This window comes from Narcine bancroftii, chromosome 6 (assembly GCF_036971445.1).
Source record: "Narcine bancroftii isolate sNarBan1 chromosome 6, sNarBan1.hap1, whole genome shotgun sequence".
NCBI lineage: Eukaryota > Metazoa > Chordata > Chondrichthyes > Torpediniformes > Narcinidae > Narcine > Narcine bancroftii.
The window spans coordinates 224,699,192-224,718,601 of record NC_091474.1 but is presented as its reverse complement, the minus strand read 5'-3'; the positions used below and the strand labels follow the sequence as shown (position 1 = coordinate 224,718,601).

The 19,410-nt window shown below is 42.7% G+C and overlaps 1 protein-coding gene across 5 annotated transcripts in view; it reads right to left on the bottom strand.

Moving 5' to 3' along the window:
- Positions 1 to 2,767: 2,767 nt before the first annotated feature.
- armc2 (armadillo repeat containing 2) overlaps positions 2,768 to 19,410 on the bottom strand; it is a 151,538-nt gene continuing 134,895 nt past the window's right edge. For all 5 annotated transcript variants that reach the window (XM_069887525.1, XM_069887524.1, XM_069887528.1 and 2 more), the window contains 4 exons: positions 7,342 to 7,455; positions 5,058 to 5,190; positions 4,729 to 4,889; positions 2,768 to 3,796 (listed from right to left, as the gene is read on the bottom strand). In XM_069887525.1, the coding sequence (XP_069743626.1) occupies positions 3,624 to 3,796; positions 4,729 to 4,889; positions 5,058 to 5,190; positions 7,342 to 7,455 (581 nt within the window). In that variant the 3' untranslated portion in view covers positions 2,768 to 3,623. The remainder of the gene's footprint in view (positions 3,797 to 4,728; positions 4,890 to 5,057; positions 5,191 to 7,341; positions 7,456 to 19,410) is intronic.

Sequence of the window (19,410 nt, the reverse complement as noted above, 5' to 3'; positions counted from 1 at the left end):
TTAATTATATCTTTCCATAGCTGGATGACCAAAACTGCATGCAATACTTCAGGTGCAGACTTGCCAATGTCTTGTACAATTGTAACATGGCCTCCCTGCCCCTGTCCTCATTGCCCTGACTAATAAAGCCACGTATGCTAAACACTACCTTCACATGCATAGAAAGTGTACCTGTACCCCCAAGCCTCTGTTCTACCACACTCCCCAGGGCTCTACCATTCATTATGCAAAGCCTGCCTTGGAGTAACCTACTGAAGTGCACTTGCCCAAGTTAAATTCAATCTGCCTTATTGATGCACTTTCTCAGTTCATCTGGACTCCACTGTAATCTTGAGTAACCTTTCTCCCTCGACTTCTACATTGGGGAGACTGTTTTCAGTGAGGGCGCAGGAGAAAAGAATGCAATGGAGGAAATATCTAATAGGTTTTGGTCAGGAATGCCATGGTGAAATGTTGCAATGTTGCTGAAGAAGCCATCTGGTCAATAAATTCATGAGGAATGTTAGAGAGAAAACAAATGAACATGTAAAAGCTCTTGAAATACACATTTAAGGGTGAGGAATCCACTGCAGGTGGATACCTGCCACTGATGTAAAACATGAAAAATCAGTTAATGGAAATTGTCAAATTGTACACAACACTTTGAAGACTGAAACGTGTCCAGAAGATGTATGAGATTCTATTCCTTAAGCTCTTATTGGACCTTGCTGGACAATGCACAAAGCCACAGACAGAAAGGTCAGCATAGGAGTGTGACTAGGAGTTAAAGTGATAGGCATTTGGAAGTTCAGGCTTAATACTGGAAAATATATCCAGGAGGTCTGGTGAAGAAAGCACGATGTTGCGAATACTGGATGTAAATCACTTGATTGGAGGAAGTGGGGTGAATCACTGTTTAGTCTGAAAGGGCTGTTTGAGTCTCAGGTTGTTGGAGAATATTGATGGGTAAAAGACTAGGTGTTACCTCTCCTGGGGGGAGCGCTGAGAAATGGGGTGACCAGTGGAGTTGCAATGCTGAAAAGGGGAGCATTTGCTTGTGGTGGCAGAATCCCATTGAAGGTGGATGAAATTGTGACAGGTGGTGAATGATGGGGTGGGAATTGACCTGAGTTTTATATCCTTGTTCTGACTGGAAAGATGAGGACAGAGGTTTTGCATGTTCTCCCTCTAATTCTGTGGGTTTCCTGAAAGCTCAAGTTCCTCCTACATTTCAAAGAAGTGCGGGATGGGAGGTTGATTTGTCTATGGCAAATTGTCCCTTGAATGTAGATGAATGGTAGATTCTGGGGGGAATTGATAAGAAGGTGGGGAGAATAAAATGACTGATGATTGACAGACTCAGTGGGCTAGTTTCTCTATTGGATATAAAGCTAGATGGTATTGGATTGATAGAAAGATGTAGTGAGGCCTTGTGGGAATATGGGCAGGCCAAATGAATGGGCAAGGAATACAGGTAGAAGGTAGTATCTAATTCTGCATCTGATTGTAGATTCCCTTTAAGTCCAATTGCAGAACACACTCTGCTTCCCCATATCTATTCTGTTAGTTAAAACTGCAAAAGATGTGACAAGTATCTCGAACACAAATTCCTTTTCAATTAATCCATTTTGACAGCTGAATTGATTACTAGCCACCCTGTGAAAACTACCTCAATAATAAAATTTAACATTATCTCTACTATCAAAGACAGGTTAACTGATTGATAGTTCCCTGCTTCTCTCCCCTTCAAATCAAACATAGATGGAGTTGTGAGAATGGTTGTCAAAGGATACAACAGGATATAGATCAGCTGGAAATATGGGTGGGGAAATGACAGATGGCATTTAATCTGGACAAATGTGAGGTGTTGCACTTAGAGATCTTGAGTACAAGTCTACAGCTCCCTAAAAGAGACAAAACTAATAGATGGGGAGGGGTAAAGGCCTTCATCTCTGTGTGATCAGTATCAAAGTCAGGAAGTCATGCTGTGCCTGAACAAAACTTTGGTTTTCCACATTTGGAGTACTTGTATAGAGTTCTGGTTGCTGCATTCATGGAAAGACACAAAGGCTTTGGAGAAGATACAGAAGAAATTCACCAGAACATTGTCTGGACTTGAGATTATTAGCTATAAGCAAGAGATTGGACACACTTAGATTGTTTACTCTAGACCAATAGAACCTGAGGGGAAACCTAATAGAAGTATGCAAATGTATGAGAAGCACAGGTAGGATATATAGCAAGTCTTTATCCCAAAGTGGAAATGTCAAATAATGGAAGTCAGAGGTTTGCAGTGAGAGGGGGAAAGTTTAAAAGAAATTCGAAGCAAAATGTTTTATACAGAGAGCAACCACGGAATGAGGTAGAAACAGATATGAGCGCAATGCTTAAGTGGCATGTAAACAGACACGCGAGCAGGAACGGAACAGAGGGACAGGTTTTTACATTGGCATCAAATCAGCATGGAGATCATGGACTGAAAAGCTTGGTCTTCTGTTGTTCTATATTCCTTGATTGAATAATGGTGCTATGTTTGCTACCCTCCAATCTTTGGAAACAATTCTTGAATTTATGGAATTTTGGGCATCAGTGAATAAAATGTTTTTTTTCTGACAATCTTCTAGTTTTGTGGTCATCATTGCTAATGAACATTTTGAAATTTCAGATTTGCTTAATTAACTGATTTTAAATGGCCCCAACTTTCATGTATTGCAGTATAGTGAAAAATTCTTTGATTCTATTTTTTTCTACTAGATGATTTCCTAGATTTACTTTTCTGAGCAATGCCTTGTCAAGAGGACCCAAATATATAACTTTTATTCTTTTACCTGCAGACAATAAAATTGATATCTACATTAAATTAGGATGCCACAAAAGAGCTTGTTTTTAACTCAAAATGAGAACTGCTTAATGTACAAAAATATATTTAGCTTTCAAACCTATAGTATCATTATACTGTGGTTCAGATCACTACTTTATCATACACTGTTCATTAACATAAAGTAACCCATATTCAAATGTAAAACAACAGTCTCTAGAAACAAATTGATCAATTTTGAAACATTACATAAGTCATTAACCAGTACTAATTTTTGAAATCTTGAATAACATGTCTTCAAGGTGGTGTGATTTTGTCTGTGGAATAAACTATGAACCAAAGTGCAAACAAACATTTCTATTTAAATCCGACGTGGCTGATAACTTCAATGTTCAGCATTGAAGGTCCAGTGTGCCAAATAAAATAGAACCAATTTTTTTCCACCACAACATACTTCTGAAGATAATCAGTTCTGTAGTGGAGAGAACGGTAAAGATTTTAGATAATCAGTTCTGTAGTGGAGAGAACGGTAAAGATTTTAGATAATCAGTTCTGTGGCGGAGAGAACGGTAAAGATTTTAGATAATCAGTTCTGTAGCGGAGAGAACGGTAAAGATTTTAGATAATCAGTTCTGTAGCGGAGAGAACGGTAAAGATTTTAGATAATCAGTTCTGTAGCGGAGAGAACGGTACAGATTTTAGATAATCAGTTCTGTAGCGGAGAGAACAGTAAAGATTTTAGATAATCAGTTCTGTAGTGGAGAGAACAGTAAAGATTTTAGATAATCAGTTCTGTAGCGGAGAGAACAGTAAAGATTTTAGATAATCAGTTCTGTAGCGGAGAGAACGGTACAGATTTTCGATTGCTGTGATGATGCTGGATCCTGTGTAGTAGTTGCTGAGCCACAGGAACAAATTCAGATTCCCAACAAGCTTTGTGGTGTTCTACGAGATGTTCATCCAAATCATTCATATCGACATCCAAGGCAATTTCTTCATCTAAGAAATGAGAGAAGAAAGATACCAACTCTTGAGAAAAGAATACAAATTCTTCAGGTAAAATCAAAATTGATATTATATCCAATAAGATAAAGCAGCTGGCATTGAAAAGTGAGGATTGAAGATGGAAAAGGTTCCACTTTTTGTTAGTATTAATGACTAAGATAAGATATAGGTCGCGATACCCTATATATTCAGATACCTATCAATTTCTGCCTTAAATACACCCAACAACTTGGCCTCCACAGCCATTCATGGTAGCAAATTCCAGAGGTTCACCACTCTTTGAGTAAAGAAATTCCTAAACATTTCTGTTTTAAATGGGTGCCCTTCAATCCTGAAGCTGTGCCCTCTTGTCCTTGTCTCCCCTACTAATGCAAACAATTTTGCCACATCTACTCTGACAAGGCCTTTTAACATTTGAAATCCTTCTATGAAGTCCTCCCTCATTTTTATGAACTTTGAAGACTACAGTCAAATGTTCCTCATATGCAAATTCCTTCATTCCAGGAATCAAAGGAAATCTTCAGAATTATTTACCAACTGTGAGGTTTCCTGGTCCGCACATTATTAAATACTATGCAGAGGAAATTTAAATTAAAATGGTGATTTAATTGCAACCTGAAACCATTTTAACAGATTTTTCAATCAGTCATGATCTATTTTTCTTTTTTATGAGGTGACTTGTCTTTCCTGGAATCTTTTCCATTCTTTATTGTGTTAAATTAATGTTAATATCTTACAATAATAATGCCAACTGCAATTTGTTTCAGCAAAGAATAGCACAATTTCTATTATTAAAATGCAACTAGTACCTGCTTTGTTCAAAAATCAATTAATTATACAAACTGAACGTAAGAAAGCATCAAGAGCCACCACAGCAGACAAGTGCTTTTCCGCTTGGTGCATTTTCTTAATTGAATGTTTCAAACCTAGATACGCAGGAAGAAGTTCCAATAATTCTCTTGTCTCTTCTTCTCCAAAGCACAGCGCAGCATTAGTTATTTTCTCACTATAGTTCCAAAATGTTTTGCAGACAAGACTAGCCAATTGCCAGTCAGTGGGCCCAAAGTCTCTCAAGCAGTCAATTAACCTGGAATCAAAAAAAAGTTCAGTGCATAAAAATGAGCTTATGGCTGCATAGTTTCTATAAATTGTCATTCTGTTAACAAAATTTGCAAATTTAACATTTCATTCATAAATAAGACGCAAAGTATCTTGCCATTATTCTGAGGTGGAAAATTGGAGTATTTAAACTTACTTTTTAATCCCTCCATCCTGTTTTAAAATAGAACGTTTGCTTTTATCAACTGTAAGATTTATTAGCACTCCACAAGCAGCAAAACAGATGTCTTGGTGTTTGGCATCCAACAGCGTAATCATAAATTTATCCACTGAGGGGAAAAATAATTATTGTAAAATATTTTTATTTTCCTGTGATAATTAATAATATTAGGCAATCCCAACCTTGCAATAAAGAAATGAATAAAAGTTTATTATGTCTTTAATATCTCCTAAAAGCTTTCTTGTAAGCAAAAGCAGCAGGACAATTTACACTTGACAAAAATTTGCAGAGAAAGTATTCAGTTGTTTTTTGCCACGGTAAATTGCACATAGAAGCATCTGCCTTATATCCTTTCTTCATTTAAGAGAATCCACCTATGCATTTCTCCCTTCTGTTCTTCAACACACCTGTACTATCTTGCCTCAGCTACTCTACATGATGGCAAGTTCTGCATTCTAAACATTCTCTGGTTCGAGAAAAAAAAGTTTATACTTAGGTGTGGGAAAAATTTTGTTCGATACAAACTAATGGCTCATCCAAGAGGTGGAATCTCAAACGAAGCATCACTTTTCATTACATTGCACCAAACTAAACAATATGCTCAAGAACTGAAGTGGGCCGTAAACTCAAGATCTGTCTCAGTACAAGGATAACAAGCATTGAAGCCAAGTTGGCTTTTCAAGTAAAATCTGGAAAAGGCTCTATTCAGTCCTAATGAATTCTATGAATTGGAAACATCACTAACCTCAACTACATCAAATTTAAATATTAATTTCTCAAACCTTTATCAATAATGTTGCTCAGTTGGTTATAAATATGGATCAAAAGATCTGAAGGTTTATTCCAACTGAAATCTGATTTGCCTATTTGTTTAAATAGCTCATCAGTTTAAGCAAACAATGATGAAAAAGCACACTTTTAGCTGCATGAAATTCTGTAACGTTGGATCATAAAAGTAATGGTTTGATGAAATCTCTAGAGGCAGCAAATTATATTCACTTACTTTTGCACAAAAGTAACATGAATTCATGAGTAACATGAATTTTAAATATAAGGCATAAAGATAAAGGAGAGGTTGAGAAGAATTTCTTTAATCCAGGTGATGGTGGAAAAACTGGCAGGATGGTATATGCAGAAACCCTAATCCCACTTAAAAATGTTTGGATGAACACTCAATATGCCAAACCTCCAAGGCTGTGAACAAGAGTAGAATCTCTCTTTCTTGGTTGCAAGGGTCAAAGTGAATTAAGTTTGGCCATTTCTAAACCTTAAAGGTTGAAAGGCATGAATTGGAAATGAGGGTCATAATCTGCTACAATTTGGCAGGCTCACAAAGGGAGCAAAGAGAATAAAAATTAAGAATTGATATGAAATTGTGTTCCATTTTAATCACATTGTTGATGTAGATTAACCCACTCTTAATTGGGATATTGCTGAGCTATTCCTTATCTGAGCATGCTTGATACAGACTTATAAACACAAAATTCAATCCATAACCAAAGTCAGATCATCTGAAGAACTATTTGAATTTATGAGTTGGCCCCCATGAATACTCTTTTATTCCAATTATTTAATCCTCTGTGGAACAATGGGAGATGCCAATTAGTTACACCCCTCCAAAGACTTGATCACTTCAACCTTCAATTCTAATTCTAATTTCCCTACAAAATAAATGTATTTTTTAATGGGTTGGGAAATGCTGCTTTTAACTGTGGATGACAAAGATGTTCATATTACCATAAAACAAACAAAAAGATCTTGACAAACCAACCTGCACCTTTTATAATTGAAAATGACAGCACAGCATTGTGGGCCAAAGAGCCTGTACTGTGCTGTAACGTTCTATTTTAAGAAATGGAAAAGAAAAATGATAATTCAATGTTCTAAATATTTTGTTTTGAATAGAGAAAAAAAGGCATCTGAATTAGTCCATGAAAAGGAATGAAAAGATTTACAAAATCCCAACATGACAAATGGTAGAAGCACTTTTGGAAATGGGTGTAACCTTGTTAAATGTACTTGATTTCCAAATCAATTCTCAGTAAAGGTCAACATTTATATTTGTGATAATTAATAAATTAATCAACATGAATTAGGTTGAAAGCATCAGAAATAATTTTGTAAAGTATATTTTTAAGAATTAACTTTTTATTTGGATATCTAAGAACCAGGACAGTAACATAACAATTACAGCACGGAAACAGGCCATTAGGCCCTTCTAGTCCGCACCGAACCAAACAGTAATATATTCTCTTATTACCACTTTTCTGTACAATGAAGTCACGTATTTCTTTAGAACGAGAGAGATTTCCAAAGACTCGGGCACCTTCCAAAATTGCATCCATACTGTTACACAACAGAAGCTTCATCATCACTTAAAGGAAAGAAATCATGATCTGAGTTATTGAAAAAGGACTTAAATTGAAACATTGACATATGAAAAATATAAACCTAAAATGGTGAAATACTGAACCAGTCAGGCAGCATCTGTGAAGAAAGAATTCTGAAGAAATGTACTGACCTAAAATGTTAACTCTACTTCTACCTCAGATGCTGCCTGACTGGTTGAGTACTTCTTTTATTTCCTGTTTTTATTTCAAATTTCCTTTTTTTGAAAATACCTTTGAACACAAGCAAGGTCAATTGAAATGGTGTCCAGTTGATATCCAACAAAGCCTATCATCTAATTTCATGATCTGGGAGTTTTTGATCTATCCTCAAGAACGATACAGGGTGTGCAGAATTCACTGGCTAATTTGCTTATGGGAAAGCTCACCCACCACTGGTTTCTTGAAATGCTGAATTCATTCTCCTATTCAAAATGTGGTCTGTCACAGTCTTTACCCCCAGAGTAGTGGAATTCAAAACTAGAAGGAAAGAATTAAATGGGACCCAAGGGGCAACTTTTTTCCATGCAGAGGATGGTGGGAAAACAGAATTAGTTGCCACGAAATGTGGAAGAAATGGGTGTAATTGTGATATTGACAAGATATTTAGACAGGGCTTGGATAGGAATGTTTTTTATGCAGATGTTGATCCACAATGTGAAAAGTGCAAAATTTTGGAAGCCTCATTGATTCATGTGCTTTGGGAGTGTCCCAAATTAGGAAGATTTTGGGAAAATATCTTTCAACCTTTATTAATGATTTTAAAGATTAAAATAGACCCAAGCTCTTTAATTGCCTTGTTTGGTTTTTCTCGTGAACCGAATATACTTTTGTCAGCATCTCAAGAGTAAGTTTTAGCTTTTACCTTTTAGCCAAACGAACAGTATTAATGAAATGGAAAGATGAATTTCTCACAGACTTATGCACAGTTGTTTACATAAATTTAATTTGGATGCTTCAGCAATGCTCCATCTGTCCTCTGAGGGGCGCTACTTGATCCATTTATTTGGACCTATTACATAACATTGATTAGAGGGAGGGTTAGATTAGAATTAGTTTTAGGTTTTTCTTTTTTTTTAGATAAGTTGATCATATATGGTTTAATTTTGATTGTCCCAGATCAACAAGTGTTGGTATAATGTAACTCAAGTGGTTTATATTTATAATATTTTAACAAATAATGTCAAAATAACAATTATGGCAATACCCCCCACTACACTCTGTGTGAATATGTTTTCCCTAATTTTTTCCCCTTTCATTCTTAATCTATGTCCTCTGGTTTGTACCTCACCTACCCTCAGTGGAAAAAGCCAATCTACATCTGTCTATCCCTCGGGGAATAGATTCCTAACCTGTTTAACTTTTCCCTGTAATTCAGTTCCAGAAGTCTGGGCAATATCCTAGTACATCTTCTCTGCACTCTTTCTATCTTATTTGATATCTTTCCTGTGGTTAGGTGCCCAAAACTGCACATAATAATCCAAATTTGGACTCACCAATGTCCAATACAACTTTAACATAAGATTCCAACTACTGTACTCATTATTTTGGTTCATGAAGGCCAATATGCCAAAAGTTCTCTTTACAACCTTATTCAGCTGTGACACCACCTTCAGAAAATTATGTATCTGTATTCCCAGATTCCTATGTTTTACCACACTCTTCAGTGACCTACCATTTACTGTGTATGTCCTTTCTTGGTTTGTCCTTCCAAAATGTAACACCTCACACTTAAATTCCATCTGCCATTTTTGGCCAATTTTACCATATCCCTGGTCCCTTTGCAAGCTTTGAAAACCTTCTTCACTGTCCACAGTATCTCCAATTTTAGCAAACTTGCTGATCCAATTCACCACAATATCATCCAGATCATTGATATAGATGACAAACAACAATGGTCCCAGCACTGATCCCTGAGGCCTCCAGTCTGAGAAGCAATCATTCATCACTACTCTCTGACTTCTCCTGTCCAGCTATTGTCAAATCCAGTTAACTACTTCATCATGAATACCTAGCATCTGAATCCTCTTGACTTATCTCCTATGTGGGACCTTGTCAAAGGCCTTAATCAAGTCCATGTAGACAACATGCACAGCCTTTCCTTTGTCAACTTTCCTGGTAACCTCTTCAAAAAACTCTATAAAATTGGTTAAACAAGACCTGCTACGCACAAAGCCATGTTGACTATCCCTAATCAGTCCACGGCTATCCACATAATTGTACATCCGATTTCTTAGAACACCTTCCAATAATTTACCTACTACTGACATCAGGCTCACAGGCTTATAATTTCCAGGGTTACCTTTGGAGGCTTTTTTAAATAACAGAACAATGTGAGCTCCCCTCCAATCCTCTGGCACCACACCCATGGCTAAGGACATTTTAAATATTTCTGTCAGAGCCCCTACAATTTCTATACTAACATCCCACCTAGGGAATATTTTGTCAGGCCCTGGGGATTTATCCACCCTTATTTGCTTGAAGACAGCAAGCACTTCCTCCTCTTTAATCTGTATAGGTTCCATGACCTCACTGTTTGCTTTCCTTACTTCCCACGACACCGTGCCCTTTTCCTGAGTGAATATTGATGAAAAACAAAACATTTAAGGTCTCCAGACAAAGCCAACCACTCTGATGTTGATTGGGACCAATTTTGTCCCTTACTATCCTTTTGCCCTGAATATACTGTAGAAACCCTTAGGATTTTCCTTCACATTGTCTTCAAAAGCAACCTCATGTCTTTTTTTTTAGCCTTCCTGATTTCTTTCTAGAGGTTTTTCTTGCTTTTTTAAAAATACTCCCCAAGTATCTCATTTACTCCGTTGCCTATACCTGTTATACACTTCTCTCTTCTTCCTCCAAACCAGATCCCCAATATCCCTCAAAAACCAAGGATCCCCAAGCCTTCTAAACTCGCCTGATTCTGACACAACATACAAACTCTGTACTCTCAAAATTGCACCTTTGAAGGCCTTCCATTTACCTTGCACATCCTTTCCCGAAAATAACTTCTCCAAATCCATGCATTTTAGATCCTTTCTCATTTGCCCAAAATTGGCCTTTCTCCTATTTAGAACCTCAACCCGACGCCCAGACCTATCCTTCTCCACAATTAACTTGAAACTAATGGCATTATGACCACTGGACCTAAAAATGTTCCCCTATACATACTTCTGTCATCTGTCCTATCTCATTTCCTAATAGGAGATCCAGTGTTGCACTCTATATATTGATTTAGAAAACTTTCTTGAACAGAACATTGAGCTTCCAGTCCTGCCATTCCTGGAACCAAATTTCACTAACGGCCACAATGTCATAATTCCATGCTCTAAGCATCTGCCTTTCCTACAATACCCTTGCATTGACATAGATGCATCTGAGAACATTTCCTCCACATTCAACCATTAACATCTAATGGTGAATGCAATTTTAACATTGTGGCGCTGAGTGCAGCTGAAGAAAGCACAGCCACCACGTTGAGGGTCGTTAACGACTGTTTTTATTTGAATTTCGAGCATGCCCCTTTAAGGTCAGCGATGGTTCAGTCATCACGTGCATGGTGGCATCATAATCGCTGCCTGGGGCACGCACTGAGCAGGAGGTTTGAGTGAGGAAGAACCGCGACGGCACCATATTCCCAGGGCTGTCCCACCACATGGCGTTACACGCGGGGCTGGTTCGGCTTGAGAGAGTGCACCGCCACACAACCCCCTCAGAACTGGATACATGTCCCGCCGCTTGGGCGGGCAGCCCCGTCGCTTGAGGATGGCCGTCTGTACTGGTTGCAACAAGTCCAAATGGGCCGCCTTCAGGCAGTCCACCGAAAAGTTCCTTCCTCCCCCCATCATCCAGAGTGAAGGTTCCGCCTGACTGGTGGAGGACCTTGTATGGACCTTTGTACGGGCGCTGTAGCGGTGCCACCTGTGGTCCTCTCCGGACGAACACAAACTGGGCAGAGTTGAGTTCCTTGGGGCGATGGACAGGCCGGGTGCTGTGGCGTGATGGGGGTGGGGGAGCCAGGGAGGCCAATCTCTTGCAGAGATCCGCCAGCAGGTTCGCGTCCTTGGGTGCAGTGTTGGGGTTGTGGGCCGAAGAACTCGCCGGGCAGGGAGAGTGGCACACCGTATACCAGTTTTGCCGCCGAGGCTTGCAGGTCCTCCTTGGGCTTCGTCTTGATCCCAAGGAAGACCCAGGGCAGTTTATCCGCCCAGTGGGGGCCAGTGAGTCTAGCCATGAGTGCGGACTTCAGGTGCCGATGAAACCTCTCCACCAACACATTGGACTGCGGGTGATAGGACGTGGTGTGGTGGAGTTTGACCCCCAGGAGTTTTGTCATCTGGGCCCAAAGTGCAGATGTGAACTGGGTACCCCTGTCGCTGGTGATATGCGTTGGGACCCCGAATCAGGAGATCCACTGACTGACCATGGTCCTGGCGCATGTCTCCGCAGAGGCTTCTCCGATGGAGATAGCCTCGGGCCATCTTGTGGCTCAGTCCACCACTGTAAGGAGGTAATGTGCCTCTCTGGACACCGGCAAGGGACCGACGACATCAACATGGATGTGCTGGAACCTCCGCGCCAGCGAGTTGAAGTGCTGGATTGGAGCCTGCATGTGCCTGTGAACCTTGGAGGTCTGCCACATGAAGCGATCTGCAACCATCCGCATGGTCGCCTTCACCCCAGGGTGAACAAGGTCGTGGATCAAGCTGAAGACTCTCACCCTCCAGTGTGGTGGGACTACTGGACGCGGCGTACTTGTTGACACGTCGCAGAGCAGCGTGTCCGGGCTGTTGGGTAACTGTACGTCCTTGAGGTCGAGGCCCGAGATGGCAGTCCAGAGGGCTTTTGTCTCTGCATCGGTTCGCTGGGCCTGGGACAGTTGCGTATAGTCCAGGCCGGGGGCGAGGGTGTTGATAGCCGGGCGTGAGAGTGCATCTGCTACCACATTGTTCTTGCCTGCCCTGTACCGGATGTTGGTGGTGAACTCCGACACGTAAGAGAGGTGACGCTGTTGCCTGGCTGACCTCAGGTCTTTGGCCATCGCCAATGCCTGGGTGAGGGGCTTGTGGTCCGTGAAGACTGTGAAGGGTCTTCCCTTCAGGAAGTAGTGAAAATGGCGGATGGCCAAGTACAGCACCAGGAGCTCCCAGTTGAAGGCACTGTATTTGAGCTCTGGTGGGCACAGCTGCTTACTGCAAAAGGCCAGCAGGCGCCTATGTCAATCAAGCCATTGCTCCAGAACGCCCCCAACTGCTGTAGCTGAGGCATCCATGGAGAGCACCGTGTGCGCCTCTGGATGTGGGTGCATCAGTAGCGTCACACTGGCAAGAGCCTCCTTCGTCACCCCAAAAGCCTTGTCCGCCTCTTCCAACCAGGATAAAGTATTTTCCTTGGCAGCGAACAGCGTGAAAAGTGGGCGCATGGTACGGGCGGCCCCAGGGATGAATCAATGGTAAAAGTTCACCATCCCCACGAACTCCTGCAGGCCTTTAAGGGTAAAAGGTTTGGGGAAACGTTGGACAGCCGCCACCTTTGCTGGCGCAAGGTCGGCCCCAGCCACTGAAATGGTGTGCCCCAGGAACTGCAGTGACTGCTTGCTGAACTGGCATTTGGCCGCATTGACCATGAAGGCAAAATCTGCCAGCTGAGCAAACAGGGTGCGGAGATGGGCCTTGTGCTCCTCACGGTTGTGACTGGCGATCAGGATATTGTCTATATTGTCTGGGGGTCAACATGGATTTGTGGGAGGAAGGTCATGTTTGACCAATCTGATTGAATTTTTTGAAGAGGTGACTAGGAATGTGGATGAGGGTAGCGCAGTGGATGTTGTCTATATGGACTTCAGTAAGGCCTTCGATAAGGTACCACATGGAAGGTTAGTTAGGAAGGTGCAGTCTTTAGGTATAAATTTTAAGATAGTCAAATGGATTGAACATTGGCTGAAAGGGAGAGGCCAGAGAGTGGTAGTGGATAATTGTCTGTCAGGTTGGAGGCCGGTGACCAGTGGTGTGCCTCAAGGATCTGTATTGGGCCCATTGTTGTTTGTTATATACATTAATGATCTAGATGATGGGGTGGTGAATTGGATTAGTAAATATGCAGACGATACTAAGATAGGTGGAATAGTGGATAATGAAGAAGGTTTTCAAGGATTGCAGAGGGATTTGGGCTGCTTAGAAAAGTGGGCTGAAAAATGGCAGATGGAATTTAATGCTGATAAGTGTGAGGTGCTTCATTTTGGTAAGAAGAATCAGAACAGGACATACGTGGTAAATGGGAGAACATTGATGAATACAGAAGAGCAGAAAGATTTAGGAGTAACGGTACATCGTTCCCTGAAGGTAGAAACTCACGTGAATAGGGTGGTGAAGAAGGCTTTTAGTATGCTGGCCTTTATCAATCATTGCATGGAATATAGGAGTTGGGAGGTGATGTTGAGATTGTATAAGACGTTGGTGCGGCCTAATTTGGAGTTCTGTGTGCAGTTCTGGTCGCCTAATTATAGGAAGGATATAAACAGAGTGGAGAGAGTGCAGAGAAGGTTTACCAGAATGTTGCCTGGGTTTAAGCATCTGGAGTATAGGGAGAGATTGGACAGATTAGGTCTTTATTCTTTGGAGCGTAGAAGGTTGAGAGGGGATTTGATAGAAGTATTTAAGATTATGAAGGGGATAGACAGAGTGGATGTGGATAGACTATTTCCGTTAAGAGGAGGAAAGATTAAAACAAGAGGACATGAGTTAAGAATTAAGGGGCAGAGGTTTAGAGGTAACATGAGGGGGAACTTCTTTACTCAGAGAGTGGTAGCCGTGTGGAATGAGCTTCCAGGAGAAATAGTGGCGGCGGAGTCAACTGTATTATTTAAGAAAAGGTTGGACAGGTATATGGATGAGAAGAAGATGGAGGGTTATGGGCATTGTGCAGGGAGGTGGGACTAGAGAGGGGTGTTTGGTTCGGTGCGGACAATGGCCTGTTTCCGTGCTGTAATTGTTATGTTATATGTTATGAACACAAAGTCCAAGTCCTTTCCCACTACGTCCATGAGGTACTGAAATGTCTGTGCCATGTTCTTTAACCCAAAAGGCATTCGGAGGAATTCGAAAAGGCCAAATGGGGTGATGATAGCTGTCTTTCCCATATCGTCAGGATGCACTGGGATCTGGTGATATCCCCGCACGAGGTCGACTTTGGAAAAGACTTATGCGTCGTGGATGTTGGCCGAGAAGTCCTGTATGTGGGGGACCGGGTACCTGTCGGGAGTTGTTTGCGTCATTCAGCCGTTGGTAGTCTCCGCAGGGTCTCCAGCCTCCAGACGATTTGGGGACCATGTGGAGTGGTGATGCCCAGGCACTGTCCGAGCACTGGATGATCCCTAGCTCTTGCAGTCTGGAAAATTCCTCCTTCACCCATTGCAACTTTTCGGGAGGCAGCCGTCTGGGTCTGGCGTGCAGCGGCGGGCCTTGTGTGGCAATGTGGTGGAACACTCCATGCTGAGGTAAGGTGGCGTTGAAGCTTGGCTCCAAGACGGCGGGGAACTCATGGAGTATGTCAGAGTGCTTGTCTCTGGTGGCGGTGACGGCGGTGATTTTCGGCTTGCAGACATTTGCAGTGTCCAATCATACGGAGTGGAACGTACGGGCATTGACCAGCCTCTTGCCCTTCATATCAAACAGCAAGCTGTGAGCACTCAGGAAGTCAGCCCCCAACAGCGCGGTGCACCGAGGCCAGCACGAACCTCCAGTGGAATTTTTCCTTGCTGATCTGGATCTGCACCCTGCGGGTGCTGTAGGTCTTGACATTGGAACCACTAGCTGGACTGCGAGATCGGGTCCAAGTCTCTAGAGCTGTGGGGGTAGGACGCTTAACTCGGCTAGTGTCCACCAGGAAAAGCCAGCTAGTGGTCTTGTCTGTGACATGAAGAAGGCTGTTCATGTGGCCAGCCGTTGCAGCCATCAACGGCGGCTGGCCTGGTCATTTCCCTGAAAGTTGCTGGGTGGTCAGCATTTACGGACTTGCGCTCCCCAGCGCTGGTGATAAAAGCATCAGGTTGAATGGTTCTCTTCCGGCTTGTGCTTGGGGGCGGCTTGAGGTTGACTGGTTCCCAGTTGTGCAACCTGGTTGAAGGCTGCGTCATTCTCCCTCTTCGTGCACCAGAAGGGCATCTGCCCGGGCCGCGGCTTTACGAGGGTCCGCAAAATCCTCGTTGGTCAGGAGTAGCTGCATATCCTCCAGCATGTGCTCGAGGAAAATTTGGTGGAAGAGGAAACAGGGCTTATGATCCTCCTCCAGGGCCAGTATTTCATCCATCAGCACTAAAGGGCTGAGGTCCCCAAGCCCGTCCAGGTGCAGGAGCCTGGAAGTCCATTGCTGGGGGGTGAGGCCAAATGTCCCGAGGAGAAAATTCTTGAGGGCAGTTTATTTACCCTCAGCCGGCGGGTGATGGATGAGGTCGTCCACTCTAGCTGCTGTCTCTTGATCCAGCGTCTTTATCATTACGTGGTAAAACATCTTAGAGTCTGCTGAGATGTTTCGGAGCTGGAACTGTACTTCTGTCTGCCCAAACAACATACGCAGGCGATGGGTCCAAAAGCGGGAAAGCTTGATCACTAGGGCGTTAATCTCTGCCGAATCCATGTTTCAGAGTCCAAAAAAGTGCCTGGGCTCGTCGGGGTCACCAATGTGGTGCTGAGTGCAGCTGAAGAAAGCACAGCCACCACGTTGAGGGTTGTTAATGACTGTTTTTGTTTGAATTTAACGTGTGCCCCTTTAAGGGCAGCATTGGTTCAGTCACCACGTGAGTGTCATAATCGCTGCCTGGGGTGCATGCTGACTGGGAGGTTCGAGTGAGGAAGAACACCCATCAGCACCATCTTCCAAGGGCTTCCCCGCCACGAGGTATTACACATGGGGTCGGTTCACCCTGAGAGAGTGCACTGCCACAACATAATCTTTTCCCTCCTCCATTCTTCTATCTGCTCTGGCACTCTGGTTCCCCTCCCTTGCAAATCTACTTTAAAACCACTGCAGCAGACTAGTAAATCTTCCCACAAGGATATTAGTCCCCTTACAGTTCAGGTGCAAACTGCCCCATCAAACAGGTCCCACCTTCCCTGGAAGAGAGCCCAATGATCCATAAACCTGAAGTCCACCCTCCTACACCATGTCTTTAGCCATATGTTAAGCTACAATATCCTCATATTTTTAACTTCACTAGTATGTGGCACAGATAGAAATCCTGAGATCACTATCCTGGAGATCCTGACCTTCGACCTAGCGCCTAATTCCTTGAACTATCCTTGTAGTGGCGCTTTGGCAGCACTACAACTCCCAGGAGGCATCGAACCGGCCATGCAACACCTGTGTGTGATTCTGGATTTTAAAAGGTTGCATGGGTGATGAAGAGTAAATCCATTTGATTCACCCTAGAAATGCCTTGTGTAGTTATTTTGTTGTATCTACTGTGATTCCAGTGGCCACAATTGGAGACCCCAACATGTCCAGAAACGTATTTTTGGACAAAAATGGACTTTGTAGCTGTTGCTGTGAAGCTACCACCTTTCTGGATAACTGAGCCTGAACTGTGAACCCCAACAGGCTGAAGCACAATTTCACCTTTGCAAAGTCTAATTGGACACCACTCGTTATTACCATCTTTTCAGTGCCCTGGACTAGGCTGTCGCTAAGAGGGTTGGCGACTCCCTATGGGATCCACCATGTTCCAGCAAGTATGATGCTTTAAAAGCACTTTTATTACGTGCATTTTGTATGTCCCGTAGGGAAATGGCAGCCAAACGATTACATTCAATGGGTTTGGAGACTGTGCCCCTTCAGAACTAATGGATGAAATGCTGTTCCTGGCAGCTAGCAAAAGGCCCAATATGTTATTCGAGCAGCTCTTTTTAGATCAAATGCCAAATGATATTAGGCTCTTGTTATCCAATTGTTAATTTGAAGAACCAAGGGCAGAGGCAGACATTCTATGGCTGGCTAAAAAGCGCAGCAAGGAAAGACAAGTCTGCACAACCAACCCCTCCGATATTGACTCTGTGTTACACTCTAGTGCTCTCAGCACATCACTCCCTGTAAGCAGGCAACGCCCCAAGACAAACAAGCAGTCTGTGGACACCTTGTCTTGGTGTTACCACAGATGTTGGGGAGTAAATGCCTGCAAGTGCTTTCCACCCTGCTGGTTTGCGGGAAACACCAAGGCCAACTGGCAGTAAGGGCTGCTGTGATAGTGAGAAACTTGCAAGGCTACTGTATGTATGGGACTAGTTGTCCCAGTGAAAATTTCTGATGGACATGGGTTCAGAAGTTAGTGCATTTCCATCCTCTGGTTTTGACACACGCCATCCTACCACAGACCTGCAACTACCAGCAGTTAACAGTTCCAACATTCCAACCTTTGGCGCCAGGAAGGTGAATGCCAAGTTCGAGAATCATCTCAACACTTGGCCATTTATTATAGCAGCAGTATCCCGACCTTTGCTTGATGCAGATTTTCTTTGGGCTCATTCTTTCCTCGTCGATTTAAAAGAGTGTCGGCTAATAGATGGAACTACTTTTCAAACTATTCCTCTGGCAGATGCTTATACTCCTGCTGTGTGCCTCCAAATATTAAGTAAACCATAGATGAATTCTCCAAACTGTTGGAAGATTTCCCTGAGATGACTACTTTTCAATTTTCTGCTTCCACTGTAAAGCACTAAGGGCCCTCGTATCCACGCTAAAACATGCTGTTTGCCTTCAGAGAAGCTGCGCTTAGCTAAGAAAGAGTTTGACAAGATGGAGGAACTAGGCATAATTCCCAAGTCCGACAGTTCCTGGGCATCTCTATTATATATGATTCCGAAACACAATGGAGCATGGCGACCTTGTGGAGATTACAGGCGGCTTAACTGCACCACCATTCCGGATCATTAACTGATACCTCCAATTCAGGATTTCTCGGCTAATTTGCATGGAGCGAAGATCTTCTCCAAAATAGACTTGGTGTGTGGCCGTCACCAAGTACCGGTAGAATAAGAAGAAATTCCAAAAACGTCAGTAAGCAACCTCGTTTGGGCTGTTTGAATTTTTACAAATGCCATTCGGATTAAAGAATGCTGCTCAATCATTTCAACAGGTGATGGATACTTTAGGACGTGGTATGATCAATGTCTTTATTTACCTCAACGATAGTGGGACTAAGGAAGAACATTTGGAATATCTTTGCACACTTTTTATTTGTCTTCAAAAGTTTAGACTGACCACCAATCCAGAAGAATGCATTTTTGGACATATCCTTGGGGCATAGGATTACTCTGGGAGGCGTGACTCCACTGCCATCCAAAACTGAGGCCATTACCAAGTACTCAAGACCTGCTACCATTAAAAGCCTGCAGGAATTCTTGGGAATGGTACATTTTTACCGTCGGTTTCTTCCAGGAGCAGCTCATATCATGAAGCCTCTTTTCAATTTACTGTCCAGAAACGCCAGATCCATCCATTGGACTGAAGAGGGAAACAAAGCCTTCTTGAAGACAAAAGATTTGCTGACTCATGACACTATACTCAGCTACCGAGTTTTAAATGCAGCCATCACCCTTTCTACAAACACTTCCAGTATTGGTGTAGGAGGTGCACTTCATCAGTATGTCAACGGGCAATGGAAACTGTTAGCATTCTTCAGCCGCTATCTTTGTGAAGCAGCCAACAGTCCATAGCAGAGGTAGACAACCTAAAAGACAGGCAAACCTTTCTGCCAGTTCTTTGTGGGGGGGGGGGGGGGGCGAGCGGGGTTGGCGTGTAGTGGTGCTATGGTGGCACTACAACTCTTAGGAGGCATCAAACAGGCCATGTGACGTCAGTACATGTTGAGCGCGTGATTCGGGCTTTTAAAAGGTTGCACTGGTGATGAAAAGTAAATCCATTTGATTCACTCAAGAAAAGCCTTGTGTGGT